Raw genomic sequence first — 22,500 nt, forward strand, 5'->3', positions numbered from 1 at the left:
CGGTTTCCCTCCGCACGGGTCGCACCTCACGGTCAACGAGGCGCCCACTCTGTGGGATGGGTGACCCCTCTTTTTACTGCACCTGAGGTCAGCGGTGGAAGAAAAGATAGAAGAAGAAAGAAAGGAGGAAGGAGAAGAGGAAGATACACCAAAGTGGGTGTCGCACGCGAATCCCAGAGGGTTGGGGTCCGTGTGCGACACTCCGCCTTTGAGGGGGTTGCACCTTCTGCAGACAAAGCAGTGGGTCTATTTATATCCCCCCGACCAACTGGGGGTGTAACCATGTATGAGACATGGGTCCACCACTATGGTCCTGAGTCAAAATCTGCATCAATGGAGGGGAAATCGCCCTCGTCTCCAACACCAAAGAAGGAAAAGTGGAACATTGATGCTATCAGTTTTTTGGGACCAAGAAGGAGTGATTATGACAGACTATCTTGAAAATGGATATACGATCTCCGAAGACGGTTATTCTATCCAGCTAAAAAAATATTACAAGAAGCTATAAAAGAAAAAAGCAGAGGAAAGATCGGGAAAGGCATTTTGTTGCTTTACGACAACGCGTCAGCACACACTTCAAGGAAAGCTGCAAAAACTGCACGAGAAAGTTTGGTTATGAGATTTTGCCACATCCACCCTATTCTCCAGATTTAGCCAGGTCTGACATTTTTTCCTTCCCCAAATTGAAAAGGGTGTAAAAGGAAGGCATTTTGAAAGTTTCAGACTTTCATCAACAGATGTATGAGGAGTATCCAGAGAATTAAGTGGCAGGATAGAATAAGAGATGAAGAGCTATGGGAAAGGACAGGACAAAAGGATATAGAAGTAGAAATAGGACTAAGAAAGTCCCGTTGGATGGGGCACGCCTTCAGAAAGCCCAGCGGAAACATCACAAGACTGTCACTGCAATGGAACCCACAGGGAGCACGAGGCAGGGGTAGGCCACGAGAGACATGGAGGAGATGTGTGGAAAGGGACAAGAGAGAGAGATGAAGCTCACTTGGAACGAGCTAGAAAGGATGGCCCTGGATAGAGATAAATGGAAGGAGCTTGTATGTGGCCTATACCCTGCCAGGGGTGAAAGGCAATTATTGATTGATTTTGAAAGTTTAGATGAGGTCAAAGCGGTAGAGAGCTCGTTTTCTGACAAAGAGATGGTCTTCTATTCTCAAAGTCTTTTTGAGGTCACACACAGATGTTAGAAATGTATAGCTGCTGGAGGTGACTACCTAGAGAAAGATTAAGATCAATATCAAATTTCAGCCTTCCATCGTTATTCCTTCATGGTCAGGTAAAAGACTTTTGGTATGCCACTCGTATTAAGTTCAAGTCCTTCTTAGATTATGTTTATGCTTTTTTTTCTAAAGTCTGGACTCCTCGTTGTTGTTTCCTTGTTCTGCGTTCAAATGACAAACACTTTGATAAAGAAATGTCAGTGATTTAATTTTAAAATAGAGGTTGCTATGAAGAATAAAGATTGCTACAGTACGGAGGATGCCTTGTCATTTCCTAATTTCTTTTGTTAGTTTGTTCTGATAAATAGCAGCACGTCGACATGATATAGACCATTTGGTGCAGGTGAAAAGTGAAACAGACATAGACAGACAGATAGAGATAACAGAGAGACAGAAACGAAGTAGACCGGCTTTTGTGGTGAAGTGCTGTAATCGCTTTTCGATTCCACGCAAAAGAGCTGAGTATGTTTTCCCTCTGGGGAGAATTTATATCGAGTATCTTAATCTTTCTGATTCAATGTTCCATCCCTGTCAGCCCAAGTTTGGCCACCACAGGCTGGGTCAAAGCCCGTCTCCTAAATTATCTTAATTGTGTTGATGGGGTGTAAAAACACCAAAATGTACAAAGAAAAATGAGGAAGGACACCCTCCAACCCCTTGCTAGTATAGATTCAACGGCGTTACATTGTAATGCTGTAAGGTGACACGGGGGCGCGACCTACGAATTTACGTCCAAATTTACCTCCGATAATACCCAAACAAAAGAGTAGACAGCCTTGAACCCCCTCCCCCGAAAAAACAACAGCAACAAAACAAAAATAACAACAACAACAACAACAACAAACAAACAATAAAAACCACCCCTAAAACAACAGCAACAACAAAACAACAAAAACAAAACAAAATAAAACAAAAACAATAACAAAACATCCTTTTAGAGTAAGAGGGATACACTTTGGTATTATAAGTGTTTCACACCCCTTTAAGCACGATACGGTTTTTCAATCAGGTGAGAACTCCTCTCCATCTCATACAAAAGACTAGTTACATTCTTGTGCTCTGGCTGGCCTCCGTTAGGAGGGCTGCATTCTGCCGCAGGCAGACAAGTACGAGGCAACCTCGTGTGGCCAAAACCAGTGTACATGCGGCCCGGTCTTGCGTTGTTCTCCATAAGTGGGCCTCGATGTGCTTCCCCCCGCGGGCACTCATACAGTGCGTGCTGCAGGTCGTCAGGACTTGTGCCAAACGCCAGACAGGAATCATTGGGAGCTGGACCTATTGCATGGAGATACGTCTGCAGAATGGGGCTCTTCGCGTTGCATCTTAGCTGCGATAACACTCTTTTCTGTCAGACGGTTAGGTCTTTTTCTTTGTCCCTCTCCGGTGGTGGCTTCACCTTTCCCCCGACAGAGTTGTGCACTCGCAATTATGTAACGCGAGATGCATGAGTTTGCTGACTCGAGATCGACTGGAGTGTTGGACAGGTCGAGGCGGCCTCCATCGTTGACCAAGGTGTCAGCACGGTTGTCCCCGTGGATGTCGCAAAGTCGAGGTATCCATTGTATGTGTAGGTGTCCCTGGATTTCACAGTAGTGGCAGATAGTGGTCCACATTTTGTCCTCCATCTCAGTTCGAACTGCCGTCACTCCGGACATTAAACGTGGAACAAGTGACTAAGAGTCTGTGAAGATGTCGATTCTTTGAAAACGTGGTTGTTTTTCAAGCCATTGCAGTGCGCGGAAGAGGGTGGTAGTTTCAGCTCGGTAGCTGCTTCCGTGTAGTCCCGCGGGCACGGATACGCATGTTTCCTCCCCAGAAGATTTGTCTTGACACCAGTATCCTCCTCCACATAACCTGTAGCCGTCGGTGGCATGGCCGTCGGTGAAGATATCGAGGTCGGACGTAGGTAATCGGCGTATGGTCTCGAAAGCTGCTTCACGTCGCATATTAGGTGGATCTGTTTTTGTCGTAAACACTGCAAATTTGAAATTGATTGTGAGGTTGTAGTATGTCTTCCAAGGGGGAGTTGTCTTCACTGGCCCTAGGGGCTCTTGGATTAGACGTTCTAGTCCCGCGTTATTAGAGCTCTGTCGGCCCATTTTCCCTCCAACTGTTGATGGACTTTAAGTGTACTTTTGATGTTCTTTCAGCTGAGGCACGGATCGGGTTGTCTTCTGGGACTCTTCTTGCTCTCTCGTATACCACAGCAGTTGCAATGTTAGACTTAACCTCAAGTGGGATGAGGCCAGTTTCGTTTGTGAGCAGCATTGCATTTGAGCTTCTCGTATCCCCGGTAATTATTCTAGCTGACAGGTTTTGAATAACGCTTAAAGTCTCGCGATTTGTCTTGGCCGTTGCTAGGTACCAGGCTGCGTGGGTATATCATTCAGAAAACAATCTTTAAACCAGGTTACTGTCCAACCTTCAAAGGTTGGAGGACTGTTCCACCCTCCCTGCCTACCAGTGCCTACTAGGGCAAGGAGAGGCATAATTCCATCAAGACAAATTGAACTGTCACCCGAACCAGTCAGGATATCACCTCTAGAGGAGGAATCATAAGTTTGATAAAGTCTGGCATGCAACATAAAAACAATACCAAACCATACCAGGCCCAAAACAATAACACCATGGAGACACACTCCTTTAATATCTACAACAGACACGAGGAGTTCCAAATTACAAATGTATACATTCCTCCTATCACTGACCATGCAGAAGATCAAAGAACACAACACTTTATCCCAGCATACTGGCCAACCTCAGAAAACTCTATGATACCTGGGCACAGCCACTCTTGGAACTTGTACCAGCCCTCATGCTGTAGGACATGATATAGAAAATTGGGTGGACTCCAATGAAATGATGGTTATAAATGACGGGTCTCACACAAGAGTTAACCCAGCCACAGGCGGCCTGTCAACGCCTGACGTCTCCACAACTCATACGAACATTATGCAAAAGATAGAATGGGAAGTTCTAGAAAATCCCTTGAGATGTGACCACCTCCTCCTTCAAATTACTATCAAACTATCAAAAGGAAATACAAAACCAAACCCTAGAAAACATCTGATCTTGCGCAAGGCAAACTGAGAAAAATTCTCGGAACTACTGGAGTTAGAGTTCATCGAAAAGCTATCAAAAATTGCTCAGGCAAAATCCACTGATGCCAAAAACAGTATACTGACTGATATCATCGCCAAGATAGCAAAATACTACAACGCCCAATTGATGCAATGGAACTAGAGCCGCATGGTGGAACTCAGAAGACAAGAAGCTGTTACCAAGCGATCTCGACTTTAAAAAAAGCTAGCAAATAACAATGAGCTTGATTTGTGAACTATGGTGGGAACAGTGTACCAAGATCAGAAGCATCATCCGTGAACCGTGGAGCAAAAAGGAAAAGCTGGCAAGATTACGTAGCGAGACTAGACTTGCGCAGCAACCTAAGCAAAAATCAAGAATCTCTGTCTCTCTGCTGGAAAGGCTAAGGCCGAAAGAATCGAAACAGATTGTCTGCTAAACTATAAGGACCTACATTCGTTTGATTTGGGGGAAGGGGAGGGGGTGTATAACGTTTAGAGTTCCATTGTGCTTGGCTGGGATAGAAACTCACCGCAGTTTCCCTCACAATGGAGCTCCTGAGTTCTTCCTCCACCTTCCTTAGTGCCATCATCAGATTGCTGGCCTCTGTCTTCTGTATGCCCAGCTGGTCCACAGCTCGCTCAAGTGTATTCTTCTGGGCGTTATTCTCAATCTCTAGCTGAGCTAATTGACTTCTAGCCTTCAGTTCCGCTTTCCTTAACGACTGAAATACATACAAGAACGCTCAGACGTAAGCATTAATATTTCTCGAATAGAAGCATTATAATATAAAGGTTTTTTCTATCCAAGCATCAAATTTTAAAAAACCCCAACAGATCTTTTATGTTTACCATCGAAATAGTTCGAAACATTTAAGGGGTGGACTGTTCCACCAGTGCCTACCTGGGCAAGGAGAGGCATAATTAGTACAGAAAAGAACATCCACAGAATAATAAAAGTGAAATATTGTGTCAATTTGTTAGTCCCTGAGCGTCTAATCAGCTGCTTGCACTGTATGCTTCCCGGGAAGCTGAGAATGTTTCTGTGTGTTCTATGGTCTGCTGTGGTAATAAATATAGTGTAAGGTGCATAGATTCAACTTCATGTCTGTGCTCCTCTACGGTTGCGAAACTTGGAAGACAACAAAGACCTTACTGAATAAAGCCAAGACTTTCATCGACAGATGTATGGGGAGTATTCTAAGAATTAAGTGGCAGGATAGAATAGGAAATGAAGAGCTGTGGGAAAGGACAGGACAAAAGGATATAGAACTAGAAATAGGACTAAGAATGTGGCGATGGATGGGACACACCTTAAGAAAGCTCAGCGGAAACATCACAAGCCAGTCACTGCAGTGGAACCCACAAGGAGCACGAGGCAGGGGTAGGCCACGGCAAACACGGAGGAGAAGCGTGGAAAGGGACGTGAGAGAGATGAAACTCACTTGGAACGAGCTTGGAAGGATGGCCCAGGACAGAGATAAATGGAAGTAGCTTGTATGTAGCCTATACCCCTTTTTTTTTAGTAGAGGGTTTTACTGCTCTCGCAACTGCATATGGTCATATGAGCACCAGGCCTATACCCTGCAGGGGGTGAAAAGGCATTGACGATGATAAAAGCTTGCTGTTGAGAGGGGGTTGAGGATTATTTTTGGTGTTTCCATTATAGGCCTGGTAGACTCCATGAAGAAATCTTCGAGCGAGAGCGAGGCTTTTTTTCGGCTCTATTGTCATTATACTTAGAAGCACCTCCACACGTCCAAATAACTTGATTGCCGAGTAGAGGTGTCTCTTTGCAGTGACTTTGGTGTCAACTGCAGAGCTTCCCCATTGGTTGTGACTGTCCTCATTGAGAACGGCACCCCCCCCCCCTTTATGAAGGGGACGGCTTGCCACTTTGAGTACCTGATGATGATGATAATGATGATTATCATTATTAAGGGTCGCTTAATGGTGGAGAGAAAAAAAGACAGACGGACAGCGCAATTTACAATCCATTAAATTTATAGATTAAAATAGCATAAAAGCAGCCACGATTACTCTAAACAATTAAACCGCTTTATTCATTTATTTCCAAAATCTTTTTTTGTTGTTGACATCTTAAACTATTACAGTATAGATTTATTTAGTTGATTTTTTCAGGGGCAATTTCAATTCTTTGACGCGATCAATTCAAAAACACATGGAGTACGAGACACAAACCAGTAAAACTTTCTCTTGGTCATCCATTGCCTTCATCATTGACTTTCCCTCCTTAGCGGTGGACTCCAGGTGTTTCTGTAGGATTCTCGTGGTTTCCTGTGAATGTAAGTTGTTATATTTTTCATTGTTCTTATGGGTCGTTTTAAAAAAAATGTCACATTTTAGATTCTCATTATTTCAAAAAATAAATTTTTATGAAAAGTTTCGAAATATTATTGATGAAATAAATCAACAATCTATAGACATAAATGTGAAATTTCTGAGCTTAATTCCGTCAAATTAGAGCGTCACGGCAACTTTTGGGCTAGAGTCCTAGTAAAAAGTTATCTCCTGTTACCAACAGAAATCATAGAGTTGTGTTACTGGAATAGGTTTTGGATGGGTTAATGCACTATAATATGTTGGTGAAACTAGGTCTATTCATCAGGAAAACAATTTTTAAAAAGCACTTCAGTTTAACAATCCACGCACAATTATTTCAGATTTAAGTGCCAAATTTAAAAATCAGTGAAAATTTTAGAGTTTCAGTTGGTGATTCTCACTCTAAGATCAAACACATTGTGATCATATGTATTTCTATTCCTTTTAGCAGTAAGGTGAAGCTGATCCCACACTTACTTTTCAAAAACCAAGTTCAAGATTTTTTTAATGAACGTAACAGGAGGGAAACGTGGGTAACAGGAGGGAAAGTGGTTAACAGGAGGGAACATAAAAGACTGTTATCAGGTTTTAACAACAAAACTCATCAAGAATGAAACACTTATATTAGTGATGTCATCTAAGGGAATAACCGAAGAATGGATGGGAATGTTGAAGGCAAGTAATATATTCTGTCGAGACGTTATTTACTGGGTGTAGTTACCAGTGTTAAAAAACCCGGAGGCACCAAACAGTAAGTGGGCGAAACGAAATGTTTTGGACGCGTAATGAGAATAGAGCCACAACTGCCAGCCTCAAAAGTCTACAAGATGTGATTCGATGGCTTGGGAACAAAAGGAAGGCTAATAAAAAGATGGATCGATGGAGTCAAAGACATCCTTCAAAGGCACACTATGCCGATCCGAAAAGCAACACACCTGGCCCATGTCCGAGAACTGAATCTGTCCTCGACACCACGCGGTATAAGAGACCATATTTTAAAAAAGAGTAAAGTAATGTTACCAGTGTGTAGTGTAGACAGCTGATTTTGCAAAGCCCCAACGTGTGTGCTTTGTATTTCCTCTTCCATTTTACTCAAACTATTTTGAGCGACGCTAGCATGTACTCTTGCTTCATTGGCTTGAAGATTGCTCCATGTCTTTCCTTAAACTGATGGTCAATTAGAATCGTATAACTTGTACTGTCGAAACATTTGCTGGAATAAAGCCCACAATGGCATCAGCCTCCCAGTTTTTGTTCTCTTCTTAGTGATTCTTATTTTCTTCTATTTACCTTTCGGGATTTCTATTTTCTTTCGTTACTATCCATTTCTGCCACGTTGCAGTGAGTCTCATGTCTTCAGAGTAGGCTAGAATTGGATCCTTTTACTTTGCTTCATCCTTCCTCTTGCATCACTAGATGTTGGGGGACCTCTATAACGCTATCCAACTAAGTTTTGCGTGGTCTGCACCTGCCCTTGTATCCGGACATATTAGAGTTGTAAGCTTGTGAAGCTGGGTGATTTGGTGACACTCTCATCAGATGACCAAACCACTTCATTCTTTGATGTTCTTGTTCCATAACCGGTTTATTCACTGTCAAATTTCGTTTATCAGTCTTTCGTCTTCCTGTTTTATATCGTAAGTCAGTGTTGGAAGGAATATGCTGTGAATAAGTCGTTGTGTTTTTATTTCCATTGCTCGGTGTTTATGGGTGAGTAGTGCTGACTATTTATAGGTTTCTGCATTTGCTTTTGGGTCCTGATTTCAATTTTCCTATGTCCAATCTTCCGTCATGTGTAAGCATGCTCCCAAGCTATTTGAATTCCTCAACTTGTTTAGGTAGTGTCCCGTTGATGGTGATGTTTAGTAGTGGGACTGGGTTTCTAAGATCACACAATCCGTGCATGCATGTTTGGGCCAAATGAGAACAGGAATAACCTTCAGATGAACACAATGCATAAACGATGCGTCAGCTGTCAACTCTGTGTTTCACAAATCTTGCACGCACAAGTCTTTTGATCTTATTATTAAATAGCTTCCGCTGCCAAAAGCTTGTTAAACAAATGTGTCAACTGCTCTGGTACTGTCTGTACAGATGTTCTACGATGTCATTTAACAAACGGTTTTAGTTTTTTTTAAATCACTTTCAAGGTAACAATATTTTTAAACCGTTCAAAATTCTCGAGTTGTCAGGCCAAAGGAAAACAATCCTAAAGTGCACTTTATCCAACTACAGAGTTGAAAGCACTTGTTTGTTCAGTTTCCTTTTGTTCTTTATATTTAGAGTTCTACAAAATTAAAATTTGCTCTGTATTTTGTACTTTATTAATAATTATCCAGAAGCCAACATTTGAATACTTTTGTTTTCTTTTATCGGTCTTCCAATTCATCCAGGAGAGCAAAAGGAAATTTTAGTATTCTTTTCACTGTTTTTTTGCTCTCAGATAAGGTTTTCATTTTTCAACTTTGATTTTCTTTTTCTCTACTCTGTTTTCATTGCAAACCTTTACTTTAGTTTAGGACAAAAATAACACACTTGAGGATGGGGCATCTGCTGTTTTGTCAGCGGCACAGTTTAATTTCCTCTTCAGATTTGTGTCTTTTTTCGTTTTTCTCCATTCCACACATGCTGCCAAATGGTCTCTTGAAATCATACAAACGACAGGTTTCCTTTCCTTTGTTCTTTGTCTTTGATGCAGTTCTGCTTTTCATACTGCATGTCGTGCAGCGTCTTCACTGGGTTCTGGTTTCACTTCTCTTTCTCTCCTTTATTACTTTTTTCAGCAGGAGTCAGCTTTGTCTCTGGCGAATAAAAGCAAATATTAATAAACATTTATGTTTGAGAAATCAACTTATAGGGCCTGCTCTTCATACAATCAATCTAGATCTAGCATAAGTGGCATAGTGCTGAAGTCAACTAAGCTAAGCTGATTTCATGTGTGACAAATTTTCTGCGAAGAAGATTCTTATTTGTTACTTCAGTCTACATCTAAGTCTCTGCGACAACGCGAAATTCACTTCTAAATCTGCAACTAAAATGACCCATTTTCAACCCGAACTTTGGTCAGTTTAGCTCTCCCCTTGGTTTTATGCACCCCGCATAATTTAGCAAAATTTGATCATTTTTTGCATAATTTCTGATTATAGTCCTTCATCATTCTTTTTTTAAATTTAACAGATTCGCATAATTTCATATTATGTTTTGGTTCATTTTTCGTAATTTCATAATTTTTCTTTCATAAAACGACGGGAACAGGTTTAGCTACCACTCCTACTTGCTATCTTGTATTCTCTCCTGTTACTCTTAATTCCGTCCTGTTATTCAAAGATAAAAATTACAATTCAGGTGTTCTGTTGAAAAACACAAACATGCCTTTACTTTTAACCTCTTTCATTTACTCTATTAAGCATAGACTATCCTACATTCTAACCCAAACTGTGGTGAGTTTAGATATTGAGCACCTTCCCTTCTCTCCTGTTACTTTTTATTCTCTCATGTTACCAAAACCCGGGTAACAGGAGGGAAAGTAACAGGATGGAATTCTGTACATCAATACCCTGACGACCACTCACTGGGTAGAGCTCATGTTATGGATTGTCTTACCATTAAATGTAACCATGGCAGACTTCCTAACCAAAGGAGAGTGTATCAGATTTCTGTATAATAAGTCGTTATAGACCCCGGTAACAGGAGGGACATTTATGCTCAAATACTCACCATGTTGGGTTGAACTTGACTCTGTATCTTTCAATCGTGCATTGCATGAGCGCCTCTGTCTCATGTTAATATAAAGGAATATGAAGGTAGTCTTCACTCGCAAAATCTCAAAGAAATACATTTATATCTAGGGACCATTCATCTGTTTGAAATGCTGGGTAACAGGAGAGAACTTTGAAATGGGTTAAGCAAAATATGGAGATAAAGCTATATAACAAATATGGGTCAAGGACGGGCACCAAGATTTTTTATGCTTCGGTACTGCTGTCCAATACTCTGTATAGCTGTGAAATATTTAATCCCTGGTGCCATGATTTTTATCCCTAAGCATGTTTTAAAAAACCTATGCGTATTGCGGAACTTGCCATTTTTTGCCTACTGAGCAAGATTTACAAAAGAGCAGTAACATTTCTATGACTTGGGCAGTTTTGAAAACCTGATTTTTAAGGTCAAGGAACGTTTTACCTTGTTCATGAACATAGTCAAAGGCAATTCTAAGCATTATTTAATATTGGTATCGAAGGAATTAGGTCTGGAATGAGAAATTCAAAAAATGCGACATTTTTTTTGAAAATGACTCATATAAAAACAGCCATTGTTCATAAGGTTATATGAGTGCACGGAACACGAGTTGGTTGCATTCACGCCAATTCACAGCACGACCTGGTTAAGATAAAAATATCGATTAAAATGTTTAAAATGTGTGGTAAGATTTCGAGCTTAAGAGAAAACACTTTAAACAATGTTTAAAATAACGTTATTGAATTTTACTGTAAAGGTCAAGGGTCTTTATGAAATTGAGAATTCTGTTGGAATCGACGACGTAGAACAGATTTTGCCTTTTTTTTCGCATTTAAGATAATTCTTTAGCGTCTCTCCGAAATCAGGACATTCTGTTAAGATGTGTGTCGCATCCGACATAGAACGGTTTTTCGTCTCCATGAAGGAGGTATTTTTGTGTCAGGGAGGTGTGTCCGATACGTAATCGAGTAAAAATGACTTCGTCTCTTCAGGAGAGGCCCGACGGTTTTGGTTTGGGCATGGTGGTTGTGAAGTTTATTGTTGATTTGTTTCTTCCAATGTGTATCAGACAGATTGAAAGATGTTTGTCGTTGATCCCAACAGAAGGGACAGTGATTCTTTCGCCAGAAGATCCACTTGCTCGTTTCCTCGGATTCCCACATGGCTAGGTAGCCACGAGAACACGATACTTTTCCCGGTTTCAGTCAAAGCGTGTAATTTCTATTGCAACATAACTATTGTTGGGTGTAAGAGTGTGTAGTTTGTAAGTGTGGTGATGCAAGACAGAGAGTCGGATAGGAAAAAAATTGTAAGGAAAATGTCAATGGCAGAGGCCTCTGCAGAGACAATTGTTGATTGGGGATGGAGTCTCGTCTAGTGTGCACTGTTTGAGGATAGTGCAACGGCACCCACAGTCCGATTTAGAGCCGGCTGTGAAGATTAGCTCCACACCGGGGTGTTTTTCTATACGTTTTTTTAAATTGCGCTTTCAATATTTTGGTGTTTGTAGATTCTATGTTGTGTATTGTCAGCTGTAAGTCTACTTTTGCCTTTGTGAGGTGCCATGGAGGGAGGTCAGGGAAAAGACATTTTTGGATGTCTTATTTGACAAAACTATGTTTTTGAGGTCGTCAAGGTCACTGAGGCCGAAGGGATAGATGAGTTTTTCGTTGTATTTGATTTTTTCTTTATTGTGTCTGCGTTTGCTCTGAAAATACAGTCGTGTTGAGCTTTTTAAAATTGGGTATTGTAGTGAGAGTTGTGAGCGTTGAGTGTGAGTGGTGGTATGTTTGCCTCTGCCTGGAGGCTCTCCACTGGAGAAATGCGGAAAGCCCCCGGGCGAGGCGGAGTCCTTGGTTTTGTACTGGGTTTAGCATTTTTAGGACGTGGGGTTTTGCCCATCCATAGACATGACAGCCGAAGTCAATCCAGGATCTGACAAGGGAAATGTAATGGTGGAGAAGGTGTTTTGAGTCCTCGCCCCACTCTGGATGCGATAAGAATTTTAAAGCGTTTAACGCCTTTTGGCACCTCTCTCAAGGTCCTTTGTGTGTGGGATGAATGTGAGTTTCTTGTCGAATATAATTCCGAGGAAACGAGCCTGGTACTGGACGGGAATCCTTTCCCCGTATAGCGTCATATCCGGCTGCATCACAAGTCTGCCTGATCTGCAGAAGTGCACTGCAACCCTCTTTGACAGGGAAACTTGAGACCGTTATTATTTTCCCACTTTTCAGGTTTGTTTAGATCCATAGATCTTAGCTGATATAACGAGCTATCTATGTTATTTTAGAGTGTCTTAACGATGGAATCTATTTCAATTTCGAATAGAAGAGGAGAAAGGATGCTTCCCTGAGGAACACCTTCCTCCTGTTGGTGGGGGTTTGAAAGGGAGGATTTGACATGAACCTGGAAGGAACGAATCCTCAGAAAATTGCCAATGAAGGCTGGGGTGCCAAGAGCGTGCAAGTCTCTGAGAATGTCATACTTCCAGGTTGTGTCGGAAGGCTTCTTCTAGGTTAAAAGAAAAGATGGCGATCGTGTGGCTTCCTTCGGCAAACGTCTCGCGTATAAAAATCTCCAGGCGGACCAGTTTTCTTGTATCCCCACCCGCAATCGAGCCCAACAAGAGGACACATAGTTCGGATGACCACAGCTGTTCCAGGGCTACCCGGAGCTATACTACACACGACAGTGTACGAACCCTCCCGTCAAGATTGACCTAGGGACTGAGGGGGTTTCAGCTTCAAACCGATTGAGAGGCATATGCCGTGCTACCCTCACGTCTAAGAGGAAAACCTGGGCCAAACAGGTATGTTGGCGAGATACAGTCCGCTCCACCTCCAGATACCCGGTTTCCCTCGGCAGGGGTCGCACGTCACGGTCAACGAAGCGCCCACTCTGTGGGAAGGATGACCTCAAGCTTTTCAGCACGTGAGGTCAGCTCTGGAAGAGATTGGAGAAGAAAGAGAGAAGGAAGGAGAAGAGAAAGACACGCCAAAGTAGATGTCGCATATTGATCCCAGACGGTTGGGGTCCGTATGCGACACTTCGTCACTGAAGGGGTTTCACCGCCTGCACACGAGGCAGTGGGTTTATTTATATTCCCCCATTCCTCGGGTGCGGAAGAAGAACAACAGCAACAATAATAACAGCAACAATAAAAACAACATAGTTGAAGCACATGAAGCACACGGAGAAAGGCTGCCTATTGGTGCGATCACAACTCACTACCGTGGCGACCAGTCACTACTTGCAAAAAAATTCAAGACTGGTTTCTTTTCTGGGCTGCCTCACTACAAAAATAGAATAGACAACATGTCGGACTCATTCTGTCCATTGTGCAGCAAGGAGCCCAAGATCTGGTAGTAGTAGTAGTACTAGTATAGGGTTTTACGGCGCTCGCAACTGCTAAGGTCATATGAGCGCGCGAAACACAAGTTGTTTACTTTCGCAAAAGTTCACTGCACGGTTGGTTAGCTTTCAGCATTTAAAATGTTAAAATGTTTAAAAATCAGTGTAGATATATATAAATTTTCGATCTAAAACAATTTTTCAAGTAACATAAAAAATTTAAATAGTATCAATTTCACTCTACAACTCGCCATAAAGGCCAATGGCCTTTATAAAATTCAAAATTCTGCTGGGAACAACGACGGAAAAAATGTCTTGCAATTTCTTGCATTTATAATATTTCCTTCGGATCTCTCCAAAGTCTTGACATTCGGTTAAGATGTGTCTAATGGTAAAATCTGTGTTGCATCCAACACAGAACGGCTTCTCGTCTCCTTGTAGGAGGTATTTGTGGGTCAGGGCCGTGTGTCCGATGCGCAATCGAGTAAAAATGACTTCGTCTCTTCTGGAGAGGTCCGAAGGATTTCGCTGTTCTAGTTTGGGTTTTATTTCAAATAGTTTATTGTTTTTCTGCTTTTCCCAGTGGCTCCCCCACAGACTGGAGGTGTACTTTTTGACTTTATTTCTAAAGTCAGTCTGTGGGAGAGTGTTTGTCGTTGATCCCAGCAGAAGGGATGAAGCTTTCTTCGCCAGGTCGTCTACCTGCTCGTTTCCTCGGATGCCCACATGGCTAGGTATCCATGCAAACATGATGTTTTTTCCTGTTTCGGATAGTGTGTGGATTTTCTGTTGTAGCCTAACTATTTTTGGATGTAGGAGTGTGTAGTTTGTGAGTGAGGTGATTTAAGCCAGAGAGTCAGAAAGGATAAGGAAAGATTTGTTAGGAGAATTTTCTACAGAGTCCAGTGAGATGTCAATGGCAGTGGCCTTTGCAGAGAAAATGGAGGCTTCAGAATGGAGTCTCCTCTGGTGTGTACTGTTGGAAGATAGGGCTGCGGCGCCCATTTCATTGTCTTTTTTGGAGCCATCTGTGAAGATGAGCTCCGCACCGGGGTATTTATCTATTAGTTTTCTGTATTCTGCTTGAAAAGTTTTGGTGTTTGTACTTTGTTTGTTGTGTGTGGTCAGCTGTAAGTCTACTTTTGCCTTGGTGAGGTGCCACGAGGGAGGTCGGGGAAAAGAATTTGTTGGATGTCTTGTTTGGAAAAGTGTAAGTTTTTGAGGTCCTAAAGGATTCTGAGGCCGAAGGGTTTGATGAGTTTTTCGTTGTTTTGGAATCTGTTTCTGGTTTCTGGGTTTGTTTTAAAAATGCACTCGTGCGCTGGATTTTCCGGTGTTGAGCTCTGTTTAACTGCGTATTGTAGTGAGAGTTGTGTGCGTCTGAGTGAGAGTGGTGGTATGTTGGCCTCGGCCTGGAGGCTCTCCACCGGAGAAGTGCGGAAAGCCCCCAGAGCGAGGCGGAGTCCTTGGTTCTGTATTGGGTCTAGCATTTTTAAGATGTGTGGTTTTGCCGATCCGTAGACTTGACAGCCGTAGTCAAGCCTGGACCGGACAAGGGAGATGTACAAGTGGAGAAGGAGTTTTGAGTCCCCGCCCCACTCCGGATTCGATAGAATTTTCAAAGCGTTTAACGGAGCACTGGCTGCAGAGATGACCCGCAACGGAGGTCCGGTGGTGGCATCTCTTTAGAGAGGATTTAAGGAGGTTGAACTGCCTCACCAGCTGCAAAGAGTACGCTCTTTGGCGCTCCAAACAATTCAGATGGATAGGTCCCCCTCCCCCCCCCCCTAACAATAACAGCAACAACAACAACAAGAAAAAGAAGAACAAGAACAAGAACAAGAGAGAATGAAACAAGAAAGGCAACAAAAACAAAAACAATAGCATCAACGGCACCATCAATAACGACAACTGCATCATCAACTATAAACGTCCATATAGGAATGAAGTAATATTGTCCTATCTTAAACATAGTCATTCAATCACCAGTTGGGAGAAGGCATCGGCTGTAAGGACCTGGTTCTTCCCCCTGAGCAAGAACACAGTGTCTCTGTATTTGGTCACCTCCTGGTCCAGCTTCTTTGTGTTATGGATGAGCGATGCCATGTTCTTTTCACCTTGTGCGATGGTCCGTACGTGGTCATCACACTGTACAGCAAAGGAGGAAATAGTAGTGATGAGAACTTGTTGGGAGAAAATACACACAAACGTCTGTGAAGATAGGATTGTGTTTCTGTTTTTCCCACTCTCACGTATCTCTCTCTTTCTTCTCTCTCTCCTCTCTCTCTCTCTCTCTCTCTCTCTCTCTCTCTCTCTCTCTCTCTCTCTCACTCGAAGAGAGCAAAACCATTTCTTGGTACAACATACAAAACGCTTTGTACTCTAGAAACAACCATCATCATTATAAAGTGTCAGATCGAAACGGACATAGGCGATAATGGTTCTCCATTCATTTCTCCGCGCAGATGCTTTTTAAATAATCGGTATTATGTTGGTGTGTAAACGTTGCTTTGGGCCTATCACTGCTTCATTTGCCATTTAATTTGTCTCTGGAAAACAAGATGTTCAAAGCCGTTGTGTAAATTCACGCGTTCCGGACACTGCGGGGCTTCCTAAATATTTCTAATAGTGAGTGACTCAAGTGGGATTCCTTCAGTACAACAAACTAAACTTTTTGAACTGTACAATCAAATAAATCAACAAAACCGTTTTATGTAACATACGAAACATTTCTTACATAAAACAAAAACAACAAAAAGCAACAACAACAAAAACATCGTGTATTTATATATATATATATATATATATATATATATATATATATATATATATATATATATATATATATATATATATATATATATATAGATAGATATTTGAATATATAATATATAGATATATAAAATTAAACCCTAACAAGTTAACTTTCAAGTTCACCAAGGCCTGAAATGTCTTTAGTCTGGAGTCCGCATCTAGCTGCTCAGCCCTCAGTGAGTTGTTGCGGGACGTACAATTTTTTAGCTGGACCAGTGTAACATCCAGCGATTTGGCCAGGCTGTCGGCTTTACTGGACGCCAGGGTCAGGCTGGTCATCTCTTTACGGAGTCTGACGTCAGCGTTGATAATTTTCTAGAATAATTGAAACAGTGGTTTAATATGTGCTTATGTGTATGGTTATATAATGATAATAATAATAATAAAAACAATAATAATAAAAACAACAATAATAATAATAATAATAATAATAATAATAAAATAAAATAAAATAATAATAATTATTATTATAATAATAATAATAATAATAATAATAATAATAATAATAATAATAATCTTATTATAATGGAGCTAAGCCCGTTTGTGAGGTCAGTAGGCCTATATACTTTTTTTTAACACAGGTGCCATAAAATTTATAAACAAATGATTTAGTTAAGGATTTTCACAAAGGATTAGGTGGCCATATTTTCAAAGCTCGGAAACGACCTTTCGATTTTTTTAGGTTTGATGGTTTTTCCTGTAAATGGAAGATCTCAGCTGTATTCACTCTGCCAGTAGCTAGAGACTACTTCTGTTTCGGTTTGTGCTTCGTCGTTTGAGCCACTGAAGTGCTTCTACTATTTTCAGATCTAGAATCTCGATATCCAACAGCTTCCGAATTTCCGCATAAATCAGGAAATCCAATTCCTGAAAAAGGCCGAATTTTGCCCGACTGACCGATCGTTGAACTGTTGCACATTTTTTTAAACGGTCTTGACAAGAGATTTTTTAGAAAATTGTGTCGTAAATTTTAAGCCCCCGTGCACTTGTTTTCACGGAGTCGGAAAAGTTCAAGACATTTTTTTGGAAGCCAGTTAGCACAACTGCTCGATACAGCCGATCTACGTTTTCTTCTAGCCTTGACCAGGGTGACGGCGCAAAAAAACCAAAACAAACTCAGACAGAAAACTCCATCTTTTCGTTTTACGGTGATAAACGTCTTGTGCGGGACGCCATATATTCGGATTCATTCTTTTTTGCCAACTCTTCTGCTTTCGCCCTCGACAGTGCTCCGTAAAGTCGAAGAAACCAAGTTGTTTTTCGAAACAATATCCATCGCCGAAGGAAGGCCTTTTCAATATTGGCAATATTCAGCGATCGTAACCCAACAGTACACCCATCCCCACAAAGCCATTGTCTCCACTCACTGACCAACCTAAAACACTCCCACACGACATGCCCTAGTTGGGGCGAGCCTTGAAGAAGTCTTCCACAAGTATCTGAATAGGGTTGTACCGTGAATGCAGAAAAGTTCTAACTTATTCTCAGTACGTATTTTAGTATTCGGTTGTGAATACAAAAAGCATAACAGGGGTTTGAACAGAGTTCTTGAATATCATGCAGGAAAAATCTTAAACTGTGTGGATATAAACATTGTGCGAAAACGACCGAACAAGTTCTGTATCGTCGTTGTAAACTTGAAAGGATCAAGGGTGGAAAAAAAGGACTAGAAAAAATGCCAGCTTTGGACTTAGATCAATCTTCCTGCTCCTGAGAGACAATAGGGTCGACAGTGATGAGCAACAGAATACTGAGAGTGAGACACCAGCGTGGATGGAAAGTAAGTGGAAGGATAATATCACATTGAATTCTCCCCCCCCCCCCCTTCTCTCTCTCTCTCTCTCTCTCTCTCTCTCTCTCTCTCTCTCACACACACACACACACACACACACACACACTCTTTTTCTTTCTCTCCTCTCTCTCTCTCTCTCTCTCTCTCTCTCTCTCTCTTTCTCCCTCTCGCTCTTTCTTTCTTTCTTACTCTCTGTCTGTCTGTCTGTCTGTCTGTCTGTCTGTCTGTCTGTCTGTCTGTCTGTCTGTCTGTCTGTCTGTCTGTCTCTTTCTCTCCTCTCTCCTCTCTCTCTCTCTCTCTCTCTCTCTCTCTCTGTGTGTGTGTGTGTGTGTGTGTGTGTGTGTGTGTGTGTGCGCGCGTGAGAGCACGCATACGCGTGTGTGTGTTATGTCTTTAGCCCATAGTCACAGGAGTCGAGACTTGGGTACACCATTATGACCCAGAGAACAAAAGACAATCAAAAGAATACAAGCACACTGGTTCACTTAGCCTCAAGAAGTTCAAAGTTGTTTCATCTTCAAAGAAAGGGCTTATGACAGTGTTTTGGTCTGATTCATATGGAAATTTTGCAACAGGGTTCCACTATCAACTCTGAACGATACCCTGAGAAAACTTACAGCGCGGCTGTCACGAGTTCGGCACGGAAAAAAATGCAATTTTGCACCACGACAACGACCGTCCACACACGAGTCGACAAACTCAAGATGCCATGAAAAGTCTCAAATTTCAAGAGACCTTACCGCACCCATCATACAGTCCAGACCTTGCTCCATCTGACTTTTATCTTTTTCCTGAGTTGAAGTAAAACGTTATGCAGATGTCGATTAAGTTTAAGAAGATGTGCGTTGGTGGTTCAGAGGAAAACCACATGCATTTTTCGCCTACGGCATGCGACAACTTATTCGACGTTGGCGGATCTGCATCGACAAAGAAGGCGACTATTTTGAAAAGTAAAGGTACTGTCATGCAGCACACATTCTAAGCTTTCATTTCGTGTATACCGTTTGTATGTAGCATCAGAAATAAAGAAACTATGAACTTGGAGGCAAAACTTTTTGAACAACCAGTGTATTATTTGAAACGGTTTAACCTGGATTCGTCCACTTGGTCACTTGTGGCATACACATAAACAGGTTAGAGCATTACAGTAGATCTAGTATTTATCACACAGAAAGAGGTAGAACAAAACAAATTGGTAAAGGAACCGCTAAAAATTAGCCTATAACACAATGGGATTCCCTGGACGGTATTTCGGTGCAATGCGATCAAGGCATTCTTCGTGAAGTAACAGAACAGTTAACTCAACATTCCTTGTCAATGAAAGTAAAAACATCCCCGAAAGATCGGGTTTTTCATTAGAGTAAGTTTTAAAAACTAACTAATAAGATATAATTTGTGTTTCCAATTTATATACACTAATATTTTTGAAAAATTTTGTTCTTAAAATAAAACTGATTCATTATCATTTTGAAAGTAAGCTACGCACCGCTATCTCTACTGTCTCCAACAGTAACAGACTTATTGCCCCTATTCATAGGTGTTGACTTGTGATTGGTTCTAATTAGTGACCGCCTTATTGCTTACGGTGAAGTTGTCCTATTTTGCATGCTGATGGTAAAGAATGCCCTACTTGTATTTTAACTTATAATGGGTCAAATATATTAGCTCTAAAGGTATTGATTTGTATCCTTTACTCTTCTAAACTCGTATTCCTTTTCTTTTCAGATAAAGGCAATATAAAGAATGAGAAAATGATGTCAGTATAACACTATTTTTTACTCCAAAACTTCTTTTTTTATACAAGAACAATTAATCGGTCTTGTGTGAGTGTTTGCTTAAACACATGTATTGAAAAAGGCACACAAACCCTCTCATCTCATAAACCAGTCTCCGTGAACCAGAGTGAAAACAAAATCTTAAGGTGGTGAGGACTTGATAAATGTGTGATCTCTATGAATCCACTCAGAGGACAGATGTCCCGTAGAACTATTCCATGCACCTTCTGATTTTTCACAATGCAATACTTTGAAAAAAACAAAACAACCCTGAACTTTAAATCGCAAGAGACAACGACAAGACATTTCTAGAGGTGATCCAAAATGTTGCGCCCTGATTGTGTAACAGATACAGGAAAGAGGCTCAGTAGCGTGGCTACCTGACACAACAGCTTGAAAAAAGTGAAGAAATGGCCACATCACTCTTGAAACGTAACTGTATAACACTGCTCAAGAATCTTTTTTAAAATCTGTATAGTCCAACAACTTATGGTTTAGCTTTAATTCTGATTTACCACGCACATAGAGAAAGGACGAACACAGTCATCAACATACTCATGCACGGGGTCAAAAGGAGCTGAAATTTGACAGATATTCTTCTCAAACGTGATGCCGATACATGCATCTTTCACTTTTCCACAAGAAATTGCCAATGGAAAAACTTGCTATTGTCATCGTTGATAAGGATCAGTTCTACTCAAAGCCGATCCATCATGAGGTGATGTGACTTGAGCTGATTAAGGGGGGGGGGGGGGGGGCTACACCCCCAAAATCAAAATTCAGCTCAAAATCAAGGAATTTGAGATGTAGGCATGTTTAGCTTCCTCAGCCTCTCCTACAACTATTCCATGGCATAAGAACCCCCCAAAACCGTATTTTTTCCCATACTGGGCATGTTTGTAACCGCCATTTCCTCATAAAGTCAGTATTTTCTTTTTCTTTATCGGCCGTTTTCTCAAAATGCGACTTTTCTATATACTTTTTTGAATAACTCCACCATTTTTCATTCAATCTTCATGAAACTTTCACAGAATGAAGAAAAGAGGTAATACTAAAAATGTGTCTGTTGAATTATTGATATGTGGAACAGATTTTTGTTGGTGGTGTCTGGAGTGCGGATTTTCACGGATTTTTCGCAAACTCAGAAAAAAATTCATTAAAAATGTTCTAAATCGATTAGGAAATAGACAATAGACGAATTTTTGGATCTAATGTTTGTGAACACGCATGCAAAAAAACAATCAATTTCCAAGAGCAATAAGTGCGATATTCATTACGTAAAACATGTCAATAAAATCCAATATGGCGGCGTATAGATGAAAACGAAACTTTTTTCTCAAATTTGATTGCGGATTTTAAGATTCCTTACTATGCTTGTAATATGTGTGAAATTTGGTAAAATTCGGCCCAGTAATAAGCGAGATAGCCTCCAGATGTAGCTCCCCCCCCCCCCCCCTTAAACAAAATTTACCTACAGTTTTAAGAAGCCAGTGAAATAAATTATGACAATCAAGGTCCCCTACTAGTAATATTGAAAAACGAAATCACTGCAAAGCTGAAGATTAAACGATCTAAATGTCCAATTGGAAGTAACAGTGAACCAGAAGTCCATCCGGAAGTTCTTCAACGCAACTGACTCCGGAGTGCAGTACAGGTCTTATCGCGTGCAGACAATGATGACAACAGATCTCCCTCAGACGAACAACAAGCTCCATCACATGGTGGGGATAAAAACAGGCTCTGAACCTCCTCTAAAGAAAAGTTAATTATATAAGCATGCAACATACCTTGAGCCATCAACTAAGTCTGTCGTTCTGCATGATGTCGTAAACAATTTACGCGGTTAGTGCAAGAAAATCCACACTTTTTGCCTTTATGGTTAGCGACAAGCTTAACATACAAAATCCTTGTCAAATCAAAGAGGAAAACCATACTTTATTTAAGGATATCGTTCCATATATTTGTATATTTTTTAATTATTTTTTTGGGGGGGAGGGGGAGGGGGGGGATTCATTTTTTGAAAGGCTTACGAATACGTTTCTTTCAAACTCTCTTAAGGAACTGGGTTGGCTGACTTTCGTGGTGGCAGCCTGAATTGTATACCAAGCTTTCCTAGGGAAACATAACGGAAGATAGTGTTGGGTGTATTCTTTTGTTGAGAGAAGCTGTTGTCCATGACAGATTCATCAGCTTAGGAAGCAGAAATCTTTCAATGTAAAGGACAACCTAAATGTTTTCAATGCAACCCAAGAACTCGTATTGGTGGCTACAATGCAGCTTGGGAGAATGTTGAAAAAAAGGAACTAGCCAAGCAAGTGTATGAGCAGCCTGACACAGACATGGACAAGTTTTAGGTGTCAGCTGGAGAT

General features: G+C 41.2%; 1 protein-coding gene across 2 annotated transcripts in view; it reads right to left on the minus strand.

Moving 5' to 3' along the window:
• The window catches only part of LOC101858624 (ELKS/Rab6-interacting/CAST family member 1), a 178,013-nt gene that overhangs the window by 86,320 nt on the left and 69,193 nt on the right, over window positions 1-22,500 (minus strand). For both annotated transcript variants that reach the window (XM_005096891.3, XM_005096892.2), the window contains exons 13-16: window positions 16,688-16,879; window positions 15,737-15,898; window positions 6,518-6,613; window positions 4,849-5,040 (exon numbers count right to left, since the gene is read on the minus strand). In XM_005096891.3, coding sequence (XP_005096948.1) covers window positions 4,849-5,040; window positions 6,518-6,613; window positions 15,737-15,898; window positions 16,688-16,879 — 642 coding nt within the window. The remainder of the gene's footprint in view (window positions 1-4,848; window positions 5,041-6,517; window positions 6,614-15,736; window positions 15,899-16,687; window positions 16,880-22,500) is intronic.

Source organism: Aplysia californica, unplaced genomic scaffold, assembly GCF_000002075.1.
Source record: "Aplysia californica isolate F4 #8 unplaced genomic scaffold, AplCal3.0 scaffold00141, whole genome shotgun sequence".
Taxonomy (NCBI): Eukaryota; Metazoa; Mollusca; class Gastropoda; order Aplysiida; family Aplysiidae; genus Aplysia; species Aplysia californica.